A 20,056-nucleotide genomic window follows, 5' to 3' on the forward strand; every position below is an offset into this window, starting at 1 on the left:
GATGTGAAAAATACATCACTGTCATTTAAATTGAACAAAAAGGTTCCTGTTTTTGATACAGCATTTTTAACCATCTTAACAAATTTTTGCAATAACTATTGTACACAACAAACATTTTACACTTTGTCCCACAGATACCATTTGCCAACCTGATTGATTCCTTTCTCTAAGGTAATCTGATTTCTACATGCTATATATCTTCTCTTTTATTAAAGATGATGTAATCTTAGCTTTTTATCATACAAACATCTGCCAAACTAGAGAGAGAGAGAGGGTGATTTCATGAACCAAATAGAAAAATCTGACACGCAACTCATAATACAGATCTTGATAAATGGTGCAATGAGACACAAGTTATTCAAATTCAGTAAGCTTAATTTTTTCTCTGTCCACAACAGAGAGGAAAATAAAGGATGTAATCTTGTTTAGTGCCAACTTCTGAAAATATAACAGTAGCACAGGGCAGTGATCCAAACCACTAAGTGTTACTCTCTCTGGTCTTCAGGATAACTCAGACAAACCAGCTCTCAGGATGTCTATCCCCTAAATCAGAATCAAAATATAAACAATTCTGCCCATAACTATGCCCACCTCAGCCTACGTCCTCCTCAACAGCTTTAAAGAAGAGGAGCTTTGCCACATGTGGAAGGTCTGCCTGGGCTCCAGCAGATTAGGGGGAAGAAGTGGGAGTGGGGAGAAGGGGATGGGAGTTCCCAAATAGAGTATCTCTCTCAGAGAACATCAGTGGTGCACTCTCCTGGATTTCTTATTGCAGCACTAGTCTTTAATGCTTAACGCTAACAGGTTGTAAGGAGCTTACTTCACCTTTAGGCCTTCAAGTCTTTCAAATGTAGAGGAAATAAGACAGCCTGTAATTGTGCCACTCTACCACTAGTTGGACCAAAAAGAAGAGTTGTTCATGGGCTATGTCAAATCTCTGTTTCTGTTCTCTGTAGGGGAATCTTAGGCTTGTTGTTTTTAAAGAGTTCATTATAGCTGCAGGCAATGGGCTAACTCTTTTCTACTAGGAAGTGGTTTTGTTTTTTACCTCCCTCCCCCAAACTCTGGGGCCTGGGCCATGGTGCAAGGGAGGTATGTACATGTAAAGCAAAAGCTATTTGCAGAAAAATTAGTATGACATCTGTAGGTGAGCCTGATTAGATGCTGGTCCCATTGACATCAATGTGAAAGTCCGTATTAACTTCAAAGGGAACAGGCCCTTTGTCTTAAATTCCAACAGCATGTGAATAACTAATTTTGGATTTCTGGAAATAACTTGCATAAGTTTTAGCCACCAAAACTAGGCTTGTTTGGAGGTGGACTTAGCCTATGGAATCCCTCAATTTACCCTCCTGCATTATATTCTGAAGGGCCCATGTCTAGTCAACTCATCATCTAGTCAAGCAGAACTGTTCTGTCTCACAACACCAGGTCAGTAAACTACTTGTGGGTTGACTGAAGAACCTTGGATGGAAGTGGAAGATGCTTAGCATCTTGGAGGATAGGATCCCTGCACAGTAAAGCAAACTTATGGACTGGTTATTTTTTGGGGGGAAAGAGTCTAGTACAAGGTAGGGGAACACTCCTAAAGAGTGGCCTCTCATTCTTGATCAATGCTTGAACTGGATAACATCCTGCTAAACTGGGGAGATAGGGCCAAGAATACCTTTTTTTTGCATGTGGGGACTACATATTGCAACTGCTCAAGTCCAGTGCCTGATGAATTTCCCCTCTAAGAGAGAGAGTTTCACTCACTCCTTCCAGAAATATACAAATAAATAGAGAAATATGAGAATCTCCTGCTCTCAGACCACATGAAACAAATCCTGTAACTTTACTCACAGGTCTGATTCTATTAGGTTCTATGACATGGGTTTGTGTATGCTAACTTTTTTTTCCTGTTTTGTAAGGCTCAAAACAAGCTATAAGTTAGAAAATTAGGCAGATTTCTTTAATTGCTTATTTTATGAATACCCACTGCATTTCCTTGGAAATTACCCTGTTAGTGAGACCTCAGATCTTATTTAACACCTGGATTTTGTGCTATTTGGTATAACTACTTTGGTAACTAATTACTCAATTTGGCATGCATCTTATTAAAAAGTAATTAAGCAAAAAGTTGCATGGCTTTCTGATATATACATAAGTCTTATTCTCTTACCACTGAGGCTTTGATAACATCTGTGGGTTTTTCTTGAATTTTATGGAAGAAGGCCAGATTTCAAAGTAAAATGCATTATTAGTATCCCATAAAGCCAACCTAGGCCTGATCCAGCAGATGAATGATCCCATTAAAGTCAATGTGCTACTGGAGCAGGAACCTAGAGGTGCACTAGTATTTGAGAATTGAACAACATAGCTTTTTTATATTGAGCCAGACAAAGTGTCTTTCAGACCTGAGTTTGTTGTGCAGTTTCTCTGTTTCAGATGTAGGACTCTGCCTCTGCCATTGGATTGTGTTTAGCAATCAAAGAGCGTCATAAAATCTAGTGAGTGGTGTACAGAATTAACAGGACAACTACTGCCCCATGAATTGAAAAAGTGATTGATAACAGGGTACAGAAATCCTGGAAGTCAAAGCTTTGAGTATTACTACTCAATGGATGTTACACTTTAAACCCAGAAGAGCCACTATTCCTGGCTATGAACTAAGCAGCCCCTTTAATATACTATAGTATACTTTTATTTGGGAAGGAAAGGGCAGCTCTTCCCTTTCTCCACAACTACTTCTCTTCCATGGTGGCTTGCCTTGAGAACTCCATTCTTCTGGCTTTTGGAACATTTTTTTTCTATTTCAGTAACTACTTCCTCTAAAGGGAAGTTTGTTCACTCTGCAGCACCTGACAACTGTCTTTGGGGCTCAATCTTCTCTGATGGCAACAGTATCTAAGGGTACTTTTGAGGCCTGAAGACACAGGTGAGCAGCAGACAACACCAATTTGGTCAACTTAATCTACCCTCTTTACCCACTCACATATCATTTGAAAGCTTATTTTGTCTACTTTAAGATGAGGTATGATGGAGAGTCGCACATGGTGCTGCTACCATAGAAATGGGGATAAACGATACCAACATGTTAAAGGAATGCAGATATTTGAAAGGTTTTTTTAATGACTTATTTCAAGACATAAAACTAGATTTCTTTTCTTTTGTGATGCTTTGAGGTCACAATCTAAAAGGTTAGATTTTCATTTCACAATAAATGTGTATAGGTAGCAGTGAAATGCAATAGTGCTGGTGACATTTCTAGTCAACAGCATTGTTCATCGTTACGGTCTCAGAGTGCACGAGTTACCAGTCTTCATTGCCTTGGCATGTACACAGTTCTATGCAGGGAAAATTGTTTTGACAAAGACACAGTTGATTGTGCAGTGACCCTTACTGGTATAGACACAAATAAGGTCTTGCAGAAGCTCAGATGCCATTGGGCCCTTGAAGAATACAAGAAATGGTTCATCAACATTTTTCCATCCATGCTGCAATGGTGATCCAATATCTAGCTTCTCCTATGTGCAAAGACATCCAATTCTTTGTTTGCCAAGATGCTCTTTTGACATGTTCTTCCAAACTGACCTCACATGGGAGGGACTTGGGCTGGTGACTTGTACTTTTTTGATGGCTAAACTGAGGCTCAAGCAGTGTGTCTCACTCTAACACAGCACTGCTACCACATTCCTTGCTGCAGAAATAGTGACTTGTCTGTTACTCTCTTCCAACTTAGCAAGATCTCTGAAGTGGTAAGCGTCTTCTCTTTTGACATCAAACAGGGATGACACAGACACATCCTGTTAATGCACATACAGCATAAACTATGTTGCAAAAGTCAGGAGTGAGTGCATGGCAAACTGCATGCACAGGTACAGAGTGGGACTTGTCCATTGTGCTGGTATGGTATCTGTTTTTAATCCATGGGTTGGGTGTTCCATTTTTGGGAAGTAGTGAACAGCAAGGATCAAAATATCTATCTTAGATGATCTAATTATTATGGTTCCTTTTGACACCAAAAGCCATAGGGGCACATTTTTCTGCATGCTGTATCTTTGTCTGCTTGCTCATGAGTACTGTAGAAGTCTTGAGCTACTTCACCACTGGCAAAACCTCCAGCAAGCTGGAGTCTGTTCTGGCTGTGCTCCTACACTCAGATGCATTTTTGAATGAAATATTCACAGAAGAATTTTATAAGTGATTACTTGTTGGATGCCACATTTAGAAGCTTTTCCCATGGAGGCACAGGGCATCTATCAATCAGCTGATTATTTCTTGCATCCAACCTTAGATTCAGCACTGTCTTTCTGCAGTTTTCACATCTGTCAAAGAGGCTGATTACAAAATTAGCTTTGTCAAATCCTTACAGGACCTGCCTCAAGTACTCAGCAGTCAATTCACTGAATGTGTGAAATTTGTCTCCAGCCCATGGCATCTCTGCTGTACACTGCTCACGGATTCTTCCAGTTGATGCCCTAATTCAACTTCAGAGGGTAGCCGTGTTAGTCTGGATCTGTAAAAGCAGCAAAGAATCCTGTGGCACCTTATAGACTAACAGACGTTTTGGAGCATGAGCTTTCGTGGGTGAATACCCACTTCCTCAGATGCACTCTCGAAGTGGGTATTCACCCACGAAAGCTCATGCTCCAAAACGTCTGTTAGTCTATAAGGTGCCACAGGATTCTTTGCTGCTTTTACTAATTCAACTTGTGCAGCTCATTATCCCTTAAGTATGGAGGAGAAGTACAGACACAAGTCCTATTGGTTAACTAAGAACAACTGCCATTGAAATATCACCTCTGCATCTTGCTAAAGAAAGGGCTCTGTAGAAAATTTCTGGAATGATAGCTCCTGTGATTGTCCCTTTCTTGCCAGGCTTCAATTTGGTCATCTTGGCCATGTCAGCAAATATTCTTTGATGCCAGATTTCTTGACTGGACTGAAGCAGCACCATGTTCTGTCACAATCAAGTACACCTCTCAATCTGCTGCTACATGCAAGCCACTAGATATGTTGATAAGCACACCTGGATGTGATAATGTGACAAACTAATTTGACCCTGCGTTGATAAGAGCTTTAACATGCTCTTCAACCCTCTTCAGGGCAGAGGTGTGACTTTGTCTTCACTACATGTCAGGCCACTTCCTTCTCTCATAGCTTTTGCATATTCATAATATGAAGGTGAGTATTGTTATTGCTAACATTGACCAGTACACAAGTGTCAGTGAAATAAAAGGCTGGTTTCTAGAATATTCCAAAGGCTAGTAGTGCGTGCATGCATAGGCAATTACAAACTAGGTTCTAGCTACATTGTATATACAAAAAGCTTACAGGTGGAGAAGTATTATAGTAGGAATTCACATTATCTATCCCCTATGGTGTACAAACTACAGACATGCAATCTACATGAAATTGCTTGGCGCATGAAATTGCAAGCCCGTTACCGAGAATTTTTAATGAATCAGTAAACTCAGGGGTTGTACCGTACGACTGGAGAATTGCTAACATAGTTCCTATCTTTAAGAAAGGGAGAAAGAGTGATCCGAGTAACTATAGGCCTGTTAGTTTGACATCTGTAGTATGTAAGGTCTTGGAAAAAATTTTGAAGGAGAAAGTAGTTAAGGACATTGAGGTCAATGGTAATTGGGACAAAGTACAACATGGTTTTACTAAAGGTAGATCGTGCCAAACCAACCTGATCTCCTTCTTTGAGAAGGTGACAGACTATTTAGACTAAGGAAATGCGGTAGACCTAATTTACCTAGATTTCAGTAAGGCATTTGACACGGTTCCACATGCGGAATTATTAGTCAAATTGGAAAAGATGGGGATCAATATGAGAATTGAAAGGTGGATAAGGAACTGGTTAAAGGGGAGACAACAACGGGTCATACTGAACGGTGAACTGTCAGGCTGGAAGGAGGTTACTAGTGGAGTTCCTCAAGGATCGGTTCTGGGACCAATCTTATTTAACTTTTTTATTACCGACCTTGGCACAAAAAGCAGGAATGTGCTAATAAAGTTCGCGGATGACACGAAGCTGGGGGGTATTGCTAACATGGAGAAGGACCGGGATATCATACAGGAAGATCTGGATGACCTTGTAAACTGGAGTAATCGTAATAGGATGAAATTTAATAGTGAAAAGTGCAAGGCCATGCACTTAGGGATTAATAATAAGAACTTTAGATATAGATTGGGGACGCATCAGTTGGAAGCAACAGAGGAGGAAAAGGACCTTGGGGTATTGGTAGATCACAGGATGACTATGAGCTGCCAATGTGATATGGCCGTTAAAAAAGCTAATGCGGTTTTAGGATGCATTAGGCAAGGTACTTCCAGCAAAGATAAGGAGGTGTTAGTACCGTTATATAAGGCGCTGGTGAGACCCCACCTGGAATACTGTGTGCAGTTCTGGTCTCCCATGTTTAAGAAGGATGAATTCAAACTGGAACAGGTTCAGAGATGGGCTACTAGCATGATCAGAGGAATGGAAAACCTGTCATATGAAAGGAGACTCAAAGAGCTTGGCTTGTTTAGTCTAGCCAAAAGAAGGCTGAGGGGGGATATGCTTGCTCTTTATAAATATATCAGAGGGATTAATATTAGGGAGGGAGAGGAATTATTTAAGCTTAGTACCAGTGTAGACACAGGAACAAATGGGTATAAACTGGACACTAGGAAGTTTAGACTTGAAATTAGACGAAGGTTTCTAACCATTAGAGGAGTGAAGTTCTGGAACAACCTTCCAAGGGGAGTAGTGGGGGCAAAAGACATATCTGGCTTTAAGATTAAGCTTGATAAGTTTATGGAAGGGATGGTATGATGGGAGAGCCTAATTTTGGCAACTGATCTTTGATTATTGCTAGATAAGTATGCCCAGTGGTTGGTGATGGGATGGGATCTGAGTTACTGCAGAGAATTCTTTCCTGAGTGCTGGCTGGTGAGTCTTGCCCACATGCTCAGGGTTTAGCTGATCACCATATTTGGGGTCAGGAAGGAATTTTCCTCCAGGGCAGATTGGCAGAGGCCCTGGAGGTTTTTCGCCTTCCCTTGCAGTGTGGGGCATGGGTCACTTGCTGGTGGATTCTCTGCAGCTTGAGGTCTTCAGACCACAATTTGAAGACTTCAATAACTCAGACATAGGTTAGGGGTTTGTTATAGAAGTGGATGGGTAGGGTTCTGTGGCCTGCTTTGTGCAGGGGGTCGGACTAGATGATCACATTGGTCCCTTCTGACCCTAGAATCTATGAATCTACTGCTACACAACCTGCAGTGTGAGGAAAATGACTGACTGGTGAGATGCTTTTTGACAATTAAGAATAGCCAATGTGAAAACATTTTATGTTAGTAAATCATAAAATGTTGGTATTTGCCATTTTTGCCTCATTTCGGCGGGGGCGGGGGTGCGGAACTTTCCCATCCAAAACCAATGCAAATCTTAAATGTTGTGTTTATTGGTCAAAGCTGCCCAACAAGATATTAAGGTGTTGAAATTAACAAACTGCAGCCATGACACATTTTGGGTCCTTGTTTCACCTTGCCTATAGGTTTACAGCACTGGTTGGTAGCTCTGTATCATACCTCATCTAACAATACAGAGTGGGTGTCTGCGCATTAAACTTTAAAACTACAGCCCTTTTTGGAGAATTGCTGCATGCCTAACAGGAGTACGTTGCCACTGCTCAGCTAACACCTACTCAGAGGAGGTGACAGTACTATAACTCAACCTTAAAGACAGGAGAGGCAGGGCTTTTGTAGAAGGATATGTGGGATGTTTGATGTGGCTTGTTCTGAGAACTCCCCAAAATTTGCTTTCTTATTTTTCATTGGCTTTTATATTACATATAGCTTTGCACTTCTGGCAACGGAAGTGTCAAAGCACGAGCCTGGGGAGAAAATCATAATGGTATTAAGTCCATGATAAGAATTAGGAGAATGAACACCAAGCTGCAATGGGATATATTACAGCTAGCTACAAGGAGCCTAAACTCCCACTGGCTTCCAGGGGAGCAGGATAGGGCTTATAATCTTTCACTGTGGATTCCCTTACTTTAGGTGGGTGGCCTAATCCAACATTCCTTGCCTGTGCTTTTGAGTGTCTCCAGCACAGTATTTAGCTGATTGTGGAATTATCTAATTACACTAACAACATTCATTACATAATTTGTGTAAATGAGCAATAACTACATAATTATACCATCTAATTATATTATGACGTAGTGAGAAGTTGGTAAAAACCATTATGCGACTTGCTACAAAGGGTGGCCAGTGCAGCTGCAGAACACAACTTTCAGGGCTAGCTTTAGAAAGTTTAGTCTCCCACTTTGTGGGCACAATTTGTCTGCATTTGTTTAATCCCACAACTATGAAGTAGCTTAATTCACATCTACCTGATTTGCTAGGAATGAATGCAATGGCTACTGCAGCAAACTTTTGCATCCACTTTATTTGCAGGTCCCAAAATGTGGGTCCAAGTTTCAGGGGTGCAGTTTATGCCCAAAGGACTGAAAATGTAAGCTTTAATCTTCATGTGCATTACTTGTAGTCTTCGGCTACCCGCCGTATCGGTGGGTTAAAATCGATTGCTCGGGGATCGATATATCGCGTCTCATCTAGACGCGATTATCGATCCCCGAGCACGCTTATATCAATTCCGGAACTCCATCAACCCCAATGGAGTTGTGGAATCGACAGGGGGAGCCGCGGACATAGATCCTGCGCGGTGAGGACAGGTGAGTAATCCGATCTTAGATATTCGACTTCAGCTACGTTATTCACGTAGCTGAAGTTGCATATCTAAGATCGATTTCCCCCCCGTAGTGTAGACCAGCCCTGACAAACCTGTGCTTTAAGTTAAAAGGAGTATAAAACAGCACTAGACAAGCTATAGCTTTATCATTTTAACTAAGAAATTGGGAAAACACTTCCCTTCTTTCTTGACATCATGTTTGCCAAACTTTAGCCTAGTGCAAGTTTTTACCATCAAATTATAAAAACCACCACCACATCTGGTCTTTACTTCTAAGTATATACTCAATACTCTAACCAGACCCCACAACACCTAGTGCGCACTGGACAACTGACACAGAAGGAAGACAGTCACCACATAGATTAAGATACACCAATCATATTTTCTGGTCCAAGCACAGCCAGAAATGTTGTATATTTCCCACCAGTGATTGTGCAATACCGATGTTTCCAGTGCTATTTAAATTAATAAATAATACCTAGCTGTTCCATACCTGCTGGGAGGTGGGGGGACGAGGAAGGATACTTGAAGCTGAGCTCCATTAACCCTAAGCATTCACTGAATGATACCCCAAAGGTCTGAGTCTCAGACATTTAGAGATCAGCCTGAGGCCCAAAGTATGGAGATAATCTCTCAAAGTTCAGCAGTGTGAGGACTCAGGGTTTTGGTTCATCCCATTCCACAGCTAATAACTATGTTCATATCCGTCTCTGTTTTACACAGCTACTGAAGCTGTCCAAAAAAATCACCATCTGACTGTTTGTAAATGGAAAACTGACATGGTCCAGGAGGGTGATGGATCAGTTCCTCAGCACCAACTGAATTAGCTGGACTAGGTGCTTGGCAACTTGAAGGTGCTGAGGCGCAGAACTTCTCCCTCCAATGCTGCATGTCCATTTGAACAGCCCTTGTATTTTCCTCCTATGCAGCCACTCCAGTGGCTCTTGCTGTGATCTTGACATTTTAACTGGAACTTGCTGGTGGATTCTCTGCAGCTTGAGGTCTTCAAACCAATTTTGAGGATTTCAATAACTCGGTCCTGGGTTAGGGGTTGTTATAAAATTGGATGGGTGGGGTTCTGTGTCCTGCCTTGTGCAGGAGGTCAGACTAGATGATCATATTGGTCCCTTCTGACCTATGAGTCTAAAAAGTTTCCAGTGAAATTGAATTTCAACAAACATGGAGAGAAATAAATTGCCCTCCCTCCCAACATCTTCCAACCACTTCTCGTTTAAACACCTCCAATTTCCTTTCTCTCCTAGATCATGGCCTACAGTTATCACTCTCCCATTGTCAGCAGTACATAGACATTTGCATGAGACAGCCTCCTTACATGGAAGTCATGATTGCTTTTAAATACCCCTATGAAAAACAAACAATACTTCTCCATTCAAAAAAAATTCCCCTCATGACAAACTCCGACTCCTCCACAAGCTAAGCCGTCTGCTTCTCAGCACAGGAGTGGGATTTTCAAACTGATCAATTCAGCACTTGAGGTTAAAAGGTAGTTTGATGCCTTTGTTAATATATTAGAGATGCGAGTCTGGAGCACCCGCCATTAGGGCTAATGTAAAATACATTAGTGCATTGCTCTGGGAAAATCCGACTGCTAGCATCAGAGGATTAACATGTACTATGAATATCAATACACACATTGGAATAAATATTAATACTTAACATACTTCCAAAGTTTAAAAACGAAAAATTGTTGGAGGGGGAGAGAGGAAACTGCACAGGAGAGAACTCTCTAGCCTGTAATTTTATCAGTCCATGGATTTTAAGTATCGACTTGTAATGCGATAAAGTGGAAACAGATCAAAGGGTAACTTTTAAATGCTTCTGCCACTATGTTCAAATGGTTTAGCCACATAGAGCAGCGCACATAATTTTACTCTGATTTTCTGTTCTTTCCACCCTATTGGAAAGTGCAGATTCAATATTTCCTTGCAGCATTCATAGTCGAGACTGGGGATGTCGCAGACAATTTGAAATTCCTATATACATGGCTGCTCTTCTGTCCCTGCCCCATGCATGCCCGTCAGGACACCATTACATGTCTCATATTCAATAAGACTCCATTCCAGCAAGGCACTTAAGCACCTGCTTAACTTTAAGCACTTGAGTCAAAGAAACTACTCTCACATTTAAAATTAAGCAGGTACTTAAGTGATTAAAATAGCAAGTGAAGTCAGCTAGTGAGAATGAGCAATATATTTAATTAAAGGCTTGAACAACAATAAAAGATCAGCCAGTCATCAGAAGAAACGGTGCTCTAGAGAATGAAAAATGCACACAGGGCCTGGTACACTCTGCCTACATCCTTTTCTGAGATATAAATATGACCAATCCTTGGTCATATTCATAAATCAGCTTCTGCTACCATAGATCCTAGTGGAAGACATCAACAGTGGAAATCTGGAAGGGAGAGCTAGGGGCTGTGCCAATTTGGCATCTCTCCTGAACAGCCACCTCCGGTGGGGCTGCTCTGGATTCCTGACTATGAGTGAAATCTACTTTCTCCAGTGGAAACCTCTGGAGGGAGGGTGGCCATGGCAACATTGCCATCTCTCCCTCAAATGGCTCCCCCTAGGCTGCCAGGCAGCTGCAGGAATGTAATTCTCTGGGAATCTAAACTGGTGCAGCCATCACAAAGGACATCTTCCAGCTTTTCTGATCACCACAGCAGCTCTTCTTGGTCTTTTTAATAGTTCAGTGGAGGAGTAGGAGAAAGAGAGCTAGTTTTCAGTGCTGACCCTGTATTCTGTTACACAGCAGGGGTTATTTTGCTGGACAGCAGCCCAGTGATCCTGGACAAAGGAGCAGTAGCAAATGTTCTGATCCATGCTCTTTGGGCTGATTCGGCTAATGAGGGGAACCCACAGAGCAGGAGAGCCAATGTAAAGACATGCATCTGACGAAGTGGGTATTCACCCACGAAAGCTCATGCTCCAAAATGTCTGCTAGTCTATAAGGTGCCACAGGACTCTTTTGCTGCTTTTACAGATCCAGACTAACACAGCTACCCCTCTGATAATGTAAAGACTGTAGCCTTTATCTTGTTCATTATGATGGAGATTGGGCTTTGCTACAGTCCATCGCAGACAAATAAAAATGTCTTTAAAAACAGAGATCAAAGCTTCTCATTGTTAAGGAAAAAAACCATCCCTGCTATATCTGCAAGGAACATCTTTCAACTGCATAAAGCACAGCTCACGCACATGACTCACCACAATCATTTGAGCCACATAACTTTCAGGACCAGTGTATTCGGTTGGGTCTTTCACTTTGACCAGAACGATAAAGTACAAATAATGCCACATGTTGTGTTCTGACTTTATGTGCTCCTCAAATGAAACGGTCTTATTGTCAAACTTGTCTCTCTCTAGTCCTGCAAGAGACACAAAACATAATGTGATATTCCACCTGATCAACATTTATCTTCATTGCCAGTGTAAAAATAAACTCTGAAAAATGTCACAGAAAGGATGTTAATTTAAAAGCTATAATTACAAACAGTGACTGCTATGCAAGACCTCTGGCCACTAAAGCATTTCTGGCAAAATTATTTCAGCCTCATATTTATTCTTTCATGATATTCCTTCTTAACAACAACAATATAATTAAATATCTAACACTTATATACCTCAGGATAGAAGGCACTATAAAAAGTGCTTTACAAGCTTTGGCTCTGATCCTGCAAAAAATAGACTATAGATATGAACTGTGCAAGTTAACATGTAGTATTGCCATATAGGCCCTGATCTTGCGTAGATTTATGAACATGCTTAGTTTTAAGCATATGAATAGTCCTGCTGAAGCTTCAGGGGGACTGCTTGTGCTTAACGTTAAACGTGTGCAAGTCTTTGCAGGATTGAGGCTCAAGTCATGAGAAAAACTGTTCGTTGTAACCACTTGTGCAATCGCTTAAAAACTATGGCTGAGTGTCATGGCCAGGGAGGACACAGATGCATGGAATTATTTAAACTGTTACAATTTCCCCAATCTGCTCTCCTATGGAGACCTGAGCAGAGATTGAAGCTTCCCCCCAGTAAAATCTTCCAGTGGGTATAGGGTCCCTTCTTAGAGTGGGGAGGTGTGATTTGCATCTCTCTGCACCAGCAAGGGCGAACCATAGTCAGAAAAGTCTATGTAATGACACCTCTTATTCAATTTATCTGCTCCTGTGTCTCTTCAGAGTCACCTCTCCTTATCAGGTGGACAGACTGTGCTACAATTAACGTTGCGGAGCCTGTACTGCTACAGAAGAACATGTTGTCTTTTTATCTGCGTAGCTATTCAACAAAATCAATAGCTGTGCTCCAACTGCAGAGCCTTCACTATTGGTGATGGTGCAAACTGTGGGATGAATACAGCTTGACTCTCAGATCCCAAGTGGAACTCACAGAGCCAGTTGTTAGAAAAGTCATCTTTTGACTTATAAACTGCTGCCAGGAAAGAAAAAATGTAGAATCCCAGTCCATTATTTTTACAGTTACTTTTCAAGGGATGACTGCCCTTCAGACTCACTCTCATTTATGGAGCAGTGTTCTGTTTTATTGCTTTCCCCACCAAATGCCTCTGTAGCTTAATAGCACCTACCACAAATAAAACAGGTCGTCTTTAAGATTTCCTCTTTCTTCTGTTTTTCACTCCTAAGGTCAGCAAATGTATCAATGATGACTCCAAAGATGAGGTTCAGAACAATAATTATGACGATGAAATAAAATAGAAGATCATAAACAACTCGGGCAGCAAACAAGGGCTCCTGAAACAATAAGAAGAAGGTTTCAGTGTGATATAAAAATAGCACACAACTAAAATATTAAACCACCAGGTACTTTTTCAGAACATTAACGACAGTAAAGCAAGGTACAGATGCATATCTTAGGCCAAACCCTGCACACCTTACTCATATCAGCAGTCTAACTGAAGCCAAAGGGGTTATTTAAGTGAGCAGAGTAAGCAGGATTTGGCTTTATATGCTTTTAACCCCTCTGGATTTTCTGTAGTTCTCTATTGCTGCCAACGTTCCCTGGTTCCATGTTGCAGTAATGTTCCTTCTGAGCAAGGCTGGATTGGACTCTTAACAGAACCATAAGGCCCTCTGCCCATTCAAGGCAGTGACTCCAGTGGACTATGAATCAGGACCTAGGTTACTATTACCACCACAAGGAGCTCTTTCCCCCCAGAGCTGAAGTGCTCTATCGCTGTAGCGCTTGTCATCCCTCGCTGTTTGGTTAGCAAGAGAACATACTTGTGAACTTAGACCTGAGCTCTGCAGTGCGGCGCACCAACCACAGGGCTGCTATGGTGTCCTTGCACATACTGTGCATTCTGAACTAAAATGTCATTTTGTTGAAGCTATTAATTTTATTTTAAATGTATTGCATTAAAACAAAAGCAAGTCCCCTTTGCTTTTTTAACTTTTGGAAGTTTATTGGTGTATTTGAAAATCTTTTTTGCCTTTGTTAGCAGAGTATGTTGCTTGATATGAGTAAATAGGATCTATTCCAATGCAGATGCTAGACTAAATCTCAGTTAACCATAAACCTGATACACTATACCCAAGAGTCTTGACATATATGCACCAATCAACCCCATTCAAAAGGTTTGCATTTGATTCCTACTGTAATGGGAAACTGATCCAATCTGGCAACACTTCTTAGCACTGCTTGGAAGGTTATAAATATGCTTCCAGAAAGGTAACTAGCACCTGGAGTTCCTTTCTTCATGTAAAATCACTGTACTGAGCTTTTGCTCTCCTCATTGAGCATTCCATCTGGTATGTTAAAATTACATTTGATAAGTCATCTGAGTGACATTCGAGTCGACTAGATAAAAATATTTCCTATATCCTGTAAAAGTTGATTCCAGAGCTCACGAGGCGCATGAGAAAATATACTTGCATTCTGTTAGACAAATGCTTACGTCTTTGGAAGGCTTTCTTAGCACATCCCCCACACCACCGCCATTTCTCAGGCCTTGGTTTAATACTGTAACGATGCACATTAGCAGAGTGTCACAGGTCCTCTCAATTCCATTCTCCTTTTCTTCCTCACCTACAGCCACAACAAAGAAAGGCTTGTAAACCAAGCATCAACTGATCACTTCCAATACAGCAACAGACACTCTGTTTATTAGAAAAAGTGGCTGCTACAGTAATTTGCCTTTCATCGTTCTACATCTGTAATTATTTATCATCCCTATCAATTTTAAAGCCACAACATTATAGCTTTTTTGACAGCAATACACTTAACCTGACAGAGTGGTGGTGAGAATCCTTATTTGTTCTCCCACAGGTAACTCCGCTAATAGCCCAAGTCTGCAAGCTTTATTCATGAGAATACTCTTTACTCATGCGAGTACTCCCACTGGCTTCAGTGGACCCCTAAGTGCATAGCTGACAGAGAGAGAAGTGATGTATGGAAATTAGACGTACATTCAAAAGTTTGTCTCTTGTGAAACCATATCCCTACATATGCTCGTATAAACCAAGTCATGCTATCATTTCCAGCTATTAAACAGTGGCTGGCTTATGTGTGACTCATTCTAGAAGTGATCGGGGTTAGAGCAAAGAACTAAGAGCATGCCCACTGAGTAAATGAAGGACATCCACTGACCTCAAAGTATGGATTGGGCAATATAGGCCTGGAAATCTGGGTTCTATTCCTATGTATGCCACAGAATTGTCGAGTCATTGTGGCCAAGCCACAAAGAAGTAGGTTGAGCCTTATGCATGAGTGTGCACAGCGGGGCGGGGCGGGGGGGGGGGGGGGAGACTGCATTGTCATAGGAATCCTGACTGACAGCCAGAATCTTCCCGAGACTCCTATGCTGCACTGGCAGCACGATCAGCTTTCAAAGAGGACAGTGTGCTGTGGTGACTGGCGCAGATGGAGTAGAATCATGGCTGGCCTTTCTCCTGCCTCTAGTCTTCCCTCTTTCTTTGGGATGCACTTGCTCACAGGGCTGGTGCAACCATAGGGCGCTGGCATTTGGAGGGCGCCATTTTCTTCAGCAGCGACCGCGGCGGCCAGATCTTCAGCTGCCCCGGTCGCCGCCGGCATTTAGACGGAGGGAGTTGGGGCAAGGGAGCACGGGGAGGGCCGCCTGCAGCAAGTAAGGGGGGGGGGGCAGCACGCAGGGGAACTCCCTGCTCCAGCTCACCCCTGCCCCACCTCCTCCCCAAGCACGCCGTGGCTGCTTCACTTCTCCTGCCTCCCAGGCTTGCGGCGCCAATCAGCTTAGGTGCCGCAAGCCTGGAAGGCAGGAGAAGTGAAGCAGCCACGGCATGGTTGGGGTGCTCGTACATGGAGCAGGGATGAGCTGGGGCGGGGGGAGGGGTGCCTCAGAGTGGAGGGTGGGGAGTTGCCGCAAGGGGGGCGCCTCAGGGCGGAGGGGGGAGCTGCCGTGGGGGGGGGGACGTCTCAGGGTGGGGGCACGGGGGGGAGGGCACAAGGTGGAAATTTCGCCTAGGGTGCGGAACATCCTTCTACCGGCCCTGCCTGCTCATGCTGTGTGCCTGCCTTGTATAAGGTCAGCGTTTCTCCCATGTGCTGATTTTTAGTGTGGGGCTTTCAGAAATAACACAATTTAATAAATGTCAATTTTCCGCTTTCCTGGTTAACTGAAATGGTATACGTAAGAAATTACTGTGAAGGCGCCACACTTTGGGCTCTGAGATCTCTTTGATTGACTGAAAACCCTTTGTTCAGTAAACCAAAAATTCACATTATGGATAATGCCCTACATCAATATTGATTTAAATAAAGGTTAGCAGAATGAAAGGCAAAGCAATGGATGGTAAGTCCCTGAACCCAAAGACTTATGGCACTAATACACTATCGGTATAGATATTTGTCAGTCTTCCCTCCTAGAGTGTGTAATAATAATACACTATCAGATGTGATGATAATAGTATAATATCAGAGAAGTGGTAGGTAAGATCCTATGGGAATTAAAACTAAGGGAACAAGGAGTTCAGGAGAGCTGCCACTCTCAAAGGGCCAATATTAAAGGCACAGCAGCAAGCTATCCCAATATGAAGGAAAGATAGGAAGAACAGTAAGCAACCAATATGGCTCCATCAGAAGCTCTTTAATGACCTGAAGATTAAAACTGAATCCTACAGAAAGCGGAAACATAGATAGGTTGCTAAGGCTGAGTAAAAAAGAACAGCACAAACAGGTAGGGAGAAAATCAAAGGCTAAGGCACAAAATGCGTCACATCTAGCCAGGAACATAAGGCAATAGAAAGAGGATCTATAATATAGTAGGAGCAAGAGAGACAAAGGAAAGTGCAGGTCTACTTCTTAATGGGGAAGGAGAACTAACAACGGACATCAAGAAGGCTGAGGTGTTTAATGCCTATTTTGCTTCAGTCTTCAATAAAAAGGTTAATGGTGACTATTGCTTAACACAATGAATATTAACAGCAAGGAGGAATGAATGCAAGCCAGAATAGGGAAGAACAGGTTCAAGTTAGATTTACTCAAGTGAGCAGGGCCTGCTGAAATTCATCATGGGTGTTTAAGGAATTAGCTGACGCAATCTTGGAGCCATTAGCAATCATCTTCAGGAACATATGGGCCCCGGGGTGAGTCCCCAAGAACTGGAGAAGGGCAAACATAGTATCTTTAAAAAGTACCATAGTATCTTTAAAAAGGAGGAAGGAGGAGGACCTGGGGAATAATAGACCCACCAGCCTAACTTTGATACCTGGAAAGATATTGGAACAAATTAAATAATTTGTAAGCACCTAGTTATAGCCAACTTCACGTCCTCCTTTGACATGGTTACTGGCCTTATGAATAGGGGGGAAGCAGTATACTTAATATATCTTGATTTTTAGTAAGGCTTTTGTCACAATCTCACATGACATTCTCATAAGCAAACTAGTTCACTATTTCCCCTCTATAGTTAGTTTCCTCAGTTGTTTTTATCTCTCAGCAACAGGAGAGATAAAAACATACTTACTAAAAGTCACTTAATGCACAGTAGTAGTGGAGGGCTATAGTATGTGAAACTACTTTTAAAGTGTTTTTTTTTTTAAATTGACTAGATTTCATGCTGACAATGTCCCTTTAACTTAGCTTTTCAAGCTGAATTGCATCTGAGATGAGGACTGCAGACAAAGTGTATCCAGACATTCAGTGGCATATGCTGCCTTCCTAAGACCAACTTATGAGATCCTAAAATGGAGCTAACAGCTGCTTTCTCACTAAAGGTAAGGATAAAGCTGATCAGCTGCTGGCTTTTGTGATCCATGAACTCAGCTAGAAGGAAGATATTTGTAAACGTCAGTATTAAGATTCAAAATTTGATTTTGGTAACAAATGTCCGTGTATTTGGAAATTAGGTGTGGGAAGCACTCACACCCTAGGCAAGTTGCCCGCACAGCTCTCAGTGTAGAAAAATGTGGCCACTTCTGACTTGGAATAATGATAGTCAATTTTCCTGACAAGAAAAACCTCTCCTGTGTAGTTGTAAGTTACAAACACTTCTACTTTAAATTTATCACCAATTGGGGGCGGGGGGCGCTTTTGTACTAACCTGGGTTGGTAATAGGTAGGGCAGTAGAGCAATTTTCTTTTGCACATGTTTCCATCATGGATGTTAGAGTTGTGGTAGGAACTTCACCAATACCTGACAAAATGAAAAGCAGGATATTGACCAAGAGGCATATGCTGTAAAGTACATCTATTAGACATACCAAGCGCATTGACACAAAGTTTAAAACCACAAATCTCTTGAAATGAATTCTTGATTTATTAAAAAAAAATCAAGAACAAAAAATTAGGTCACTGCAGAAGGAAAGCATTCAGCATGAACAGCTCAAAACTATCTCAAGGAAGAATTACACACTATATTACAGTTACAGTACATCACAGCTATTCCACCATTACATTTCCGTAAATTAATGAATCTACATCAAATGCTGCTACTTCTAATTGGAACAAAATGTATTCAAACAACGGTCAGATATGAAAATGTCAGTTTTAAAACCATTAGATAAATTATTCACAAAGGCTGACACTGAGCTGATAGTCAGTCTTCATGAATCTAGAATATTTAGGAGTTTTCAAGGATAAAAACGCAATTTGGTACTCATTTGTAAATATGTATGGGTTTGAGTAAACACTAATTTAACATTCCCAAAGTGGGTAAATGTGTACATTAACTTGATTTTATCAAACACCAATTTCACCATGTGCATTGCAGACAATTTACTGCATTTCTAATCAGTTTTTCAAAAAGTTTAAGGAGCAAAAATGATGGCAAAAACTCATTCATTCCAAATAATAGTCCAAAGTATAGTAGGCTGTTTAAGCAGTGAAAATGGATTCATTCTGACTTTTTCCCATCTGAGGAGTGTTAAGCTAACATTTTAAATGAATACAATATTCTGCTAACCTGACATCTTCTAATACCATCCATATATTTTCTTGACTAGATTCTCATGTATAAATGCTAGCAAGAACACAACAAGCCACACAAAATCTCCAGAGGACCCAACAAGGGGAACACAAAAACAGAGATTGCCACCCTGGATCAGACCAGTGGCTCATATAGTCAGGTATCTTGTCTTCAACAGCGGTCACAGGAATTTTCTGAAATTAAATTTCAAGTTCTTGATCTCGGCCTGGAACTTGTTGGTTTTTTAAGTTGCATACAAACCAACTCAACCTTTTCAAGTGATCCAAATATGGAAAACAAGATGTAGTTAAGAAATGTCAGATAGCTCCAAAATGGCTTTATCAATACTTCTCCCTTGGTATGCCCAGTATCCTGAATGAGCTTTGCCTTATTTGAATATATTTAGTTTTGAAACAACAAAGTTATGAATGTTTGGATAGTGTACAGAGCATGTGCAGTATTGACTAGATACTGCTAGGTGCCAAGTGCCTTTTGTTAGGTATCAGGTGCTCAGCGCATTCAAGGATCAGTCCCTAAAGGAATTAATCGCAAGCCCATATTGTTTGGTCTAAGGGTAAAATTTTGACTCCATGATTTTAGTAGGGCCAGGATTTTACCCTTCAAGTCTGTGTATAGAACTTGCAGTGTACTTAACAGAAGTTCTATGGAAGTTCCATACATGAGGTGTAGATTTAACAATAAATTGCCACTTAGATTTAAAAAAAATAAAAAATCAGTCATACAATTTTAACAGATTTAGTAGACATATACATAGGGCAACACGCATAAAACAATACATTCTGTGTACAAGATGCATTAAAAAGCTATATTTAACTAGCTATAAAACTTACTCTTCTTGAACAATAGTGAAGTGTTTAATGTTTCTTTAAAATTCCAATGTGA

General features: G+C 41.3%; 1 protein-coding gene across 1 annotated transcript in view; it reads right to left on the bottom strand.

Moving 5' to 3' along the window:
- The window catches only part of ITPR2 (inositol 1,4,5-trisphosphate receptor type 2), a 366,766-nt gene that overhangs the window by 21,144 nt on the left and 325,566 nt on the right, over positions 1–20,056 (bottom strand). Inside the window, exons 52-55 of the mRNA XM_050967887.1 lie at positions 18,290–18,382; positions 14,666–14,796; positions 13,337–13,502; positions 11,965–12,125 (exon numbers count right to left, since the gene is read on the bottom strand). Of these exons, the coding sequence (XP_050823844.1) occupies positions 11,965–12,125; positions 13,337–13,502; positions 14,666–14,796; positions 18,290–18,382 (551 nt within the window). The remainder of the gene's footprint in view (positions 1–11,964; positions 12,126–13,336; positions 13,503–14,665; positions 14,797–18,289; positions 18,383–20,056) is intronic.

Source organism: Gopherus flavomarginatus, chromosome 1 (assembly GCF_025201925.1).
Source record: "Gopherus flavomarginatus isolate rGopFla2 chromosome 1, rGopFla2.mat.asm, whole genome shotgun sequence".
NCBI lineage: Eukaryota > Metazoa > Chordata > Testudines > Testudinidae > Gopherus > Gopherus flavomarginatus.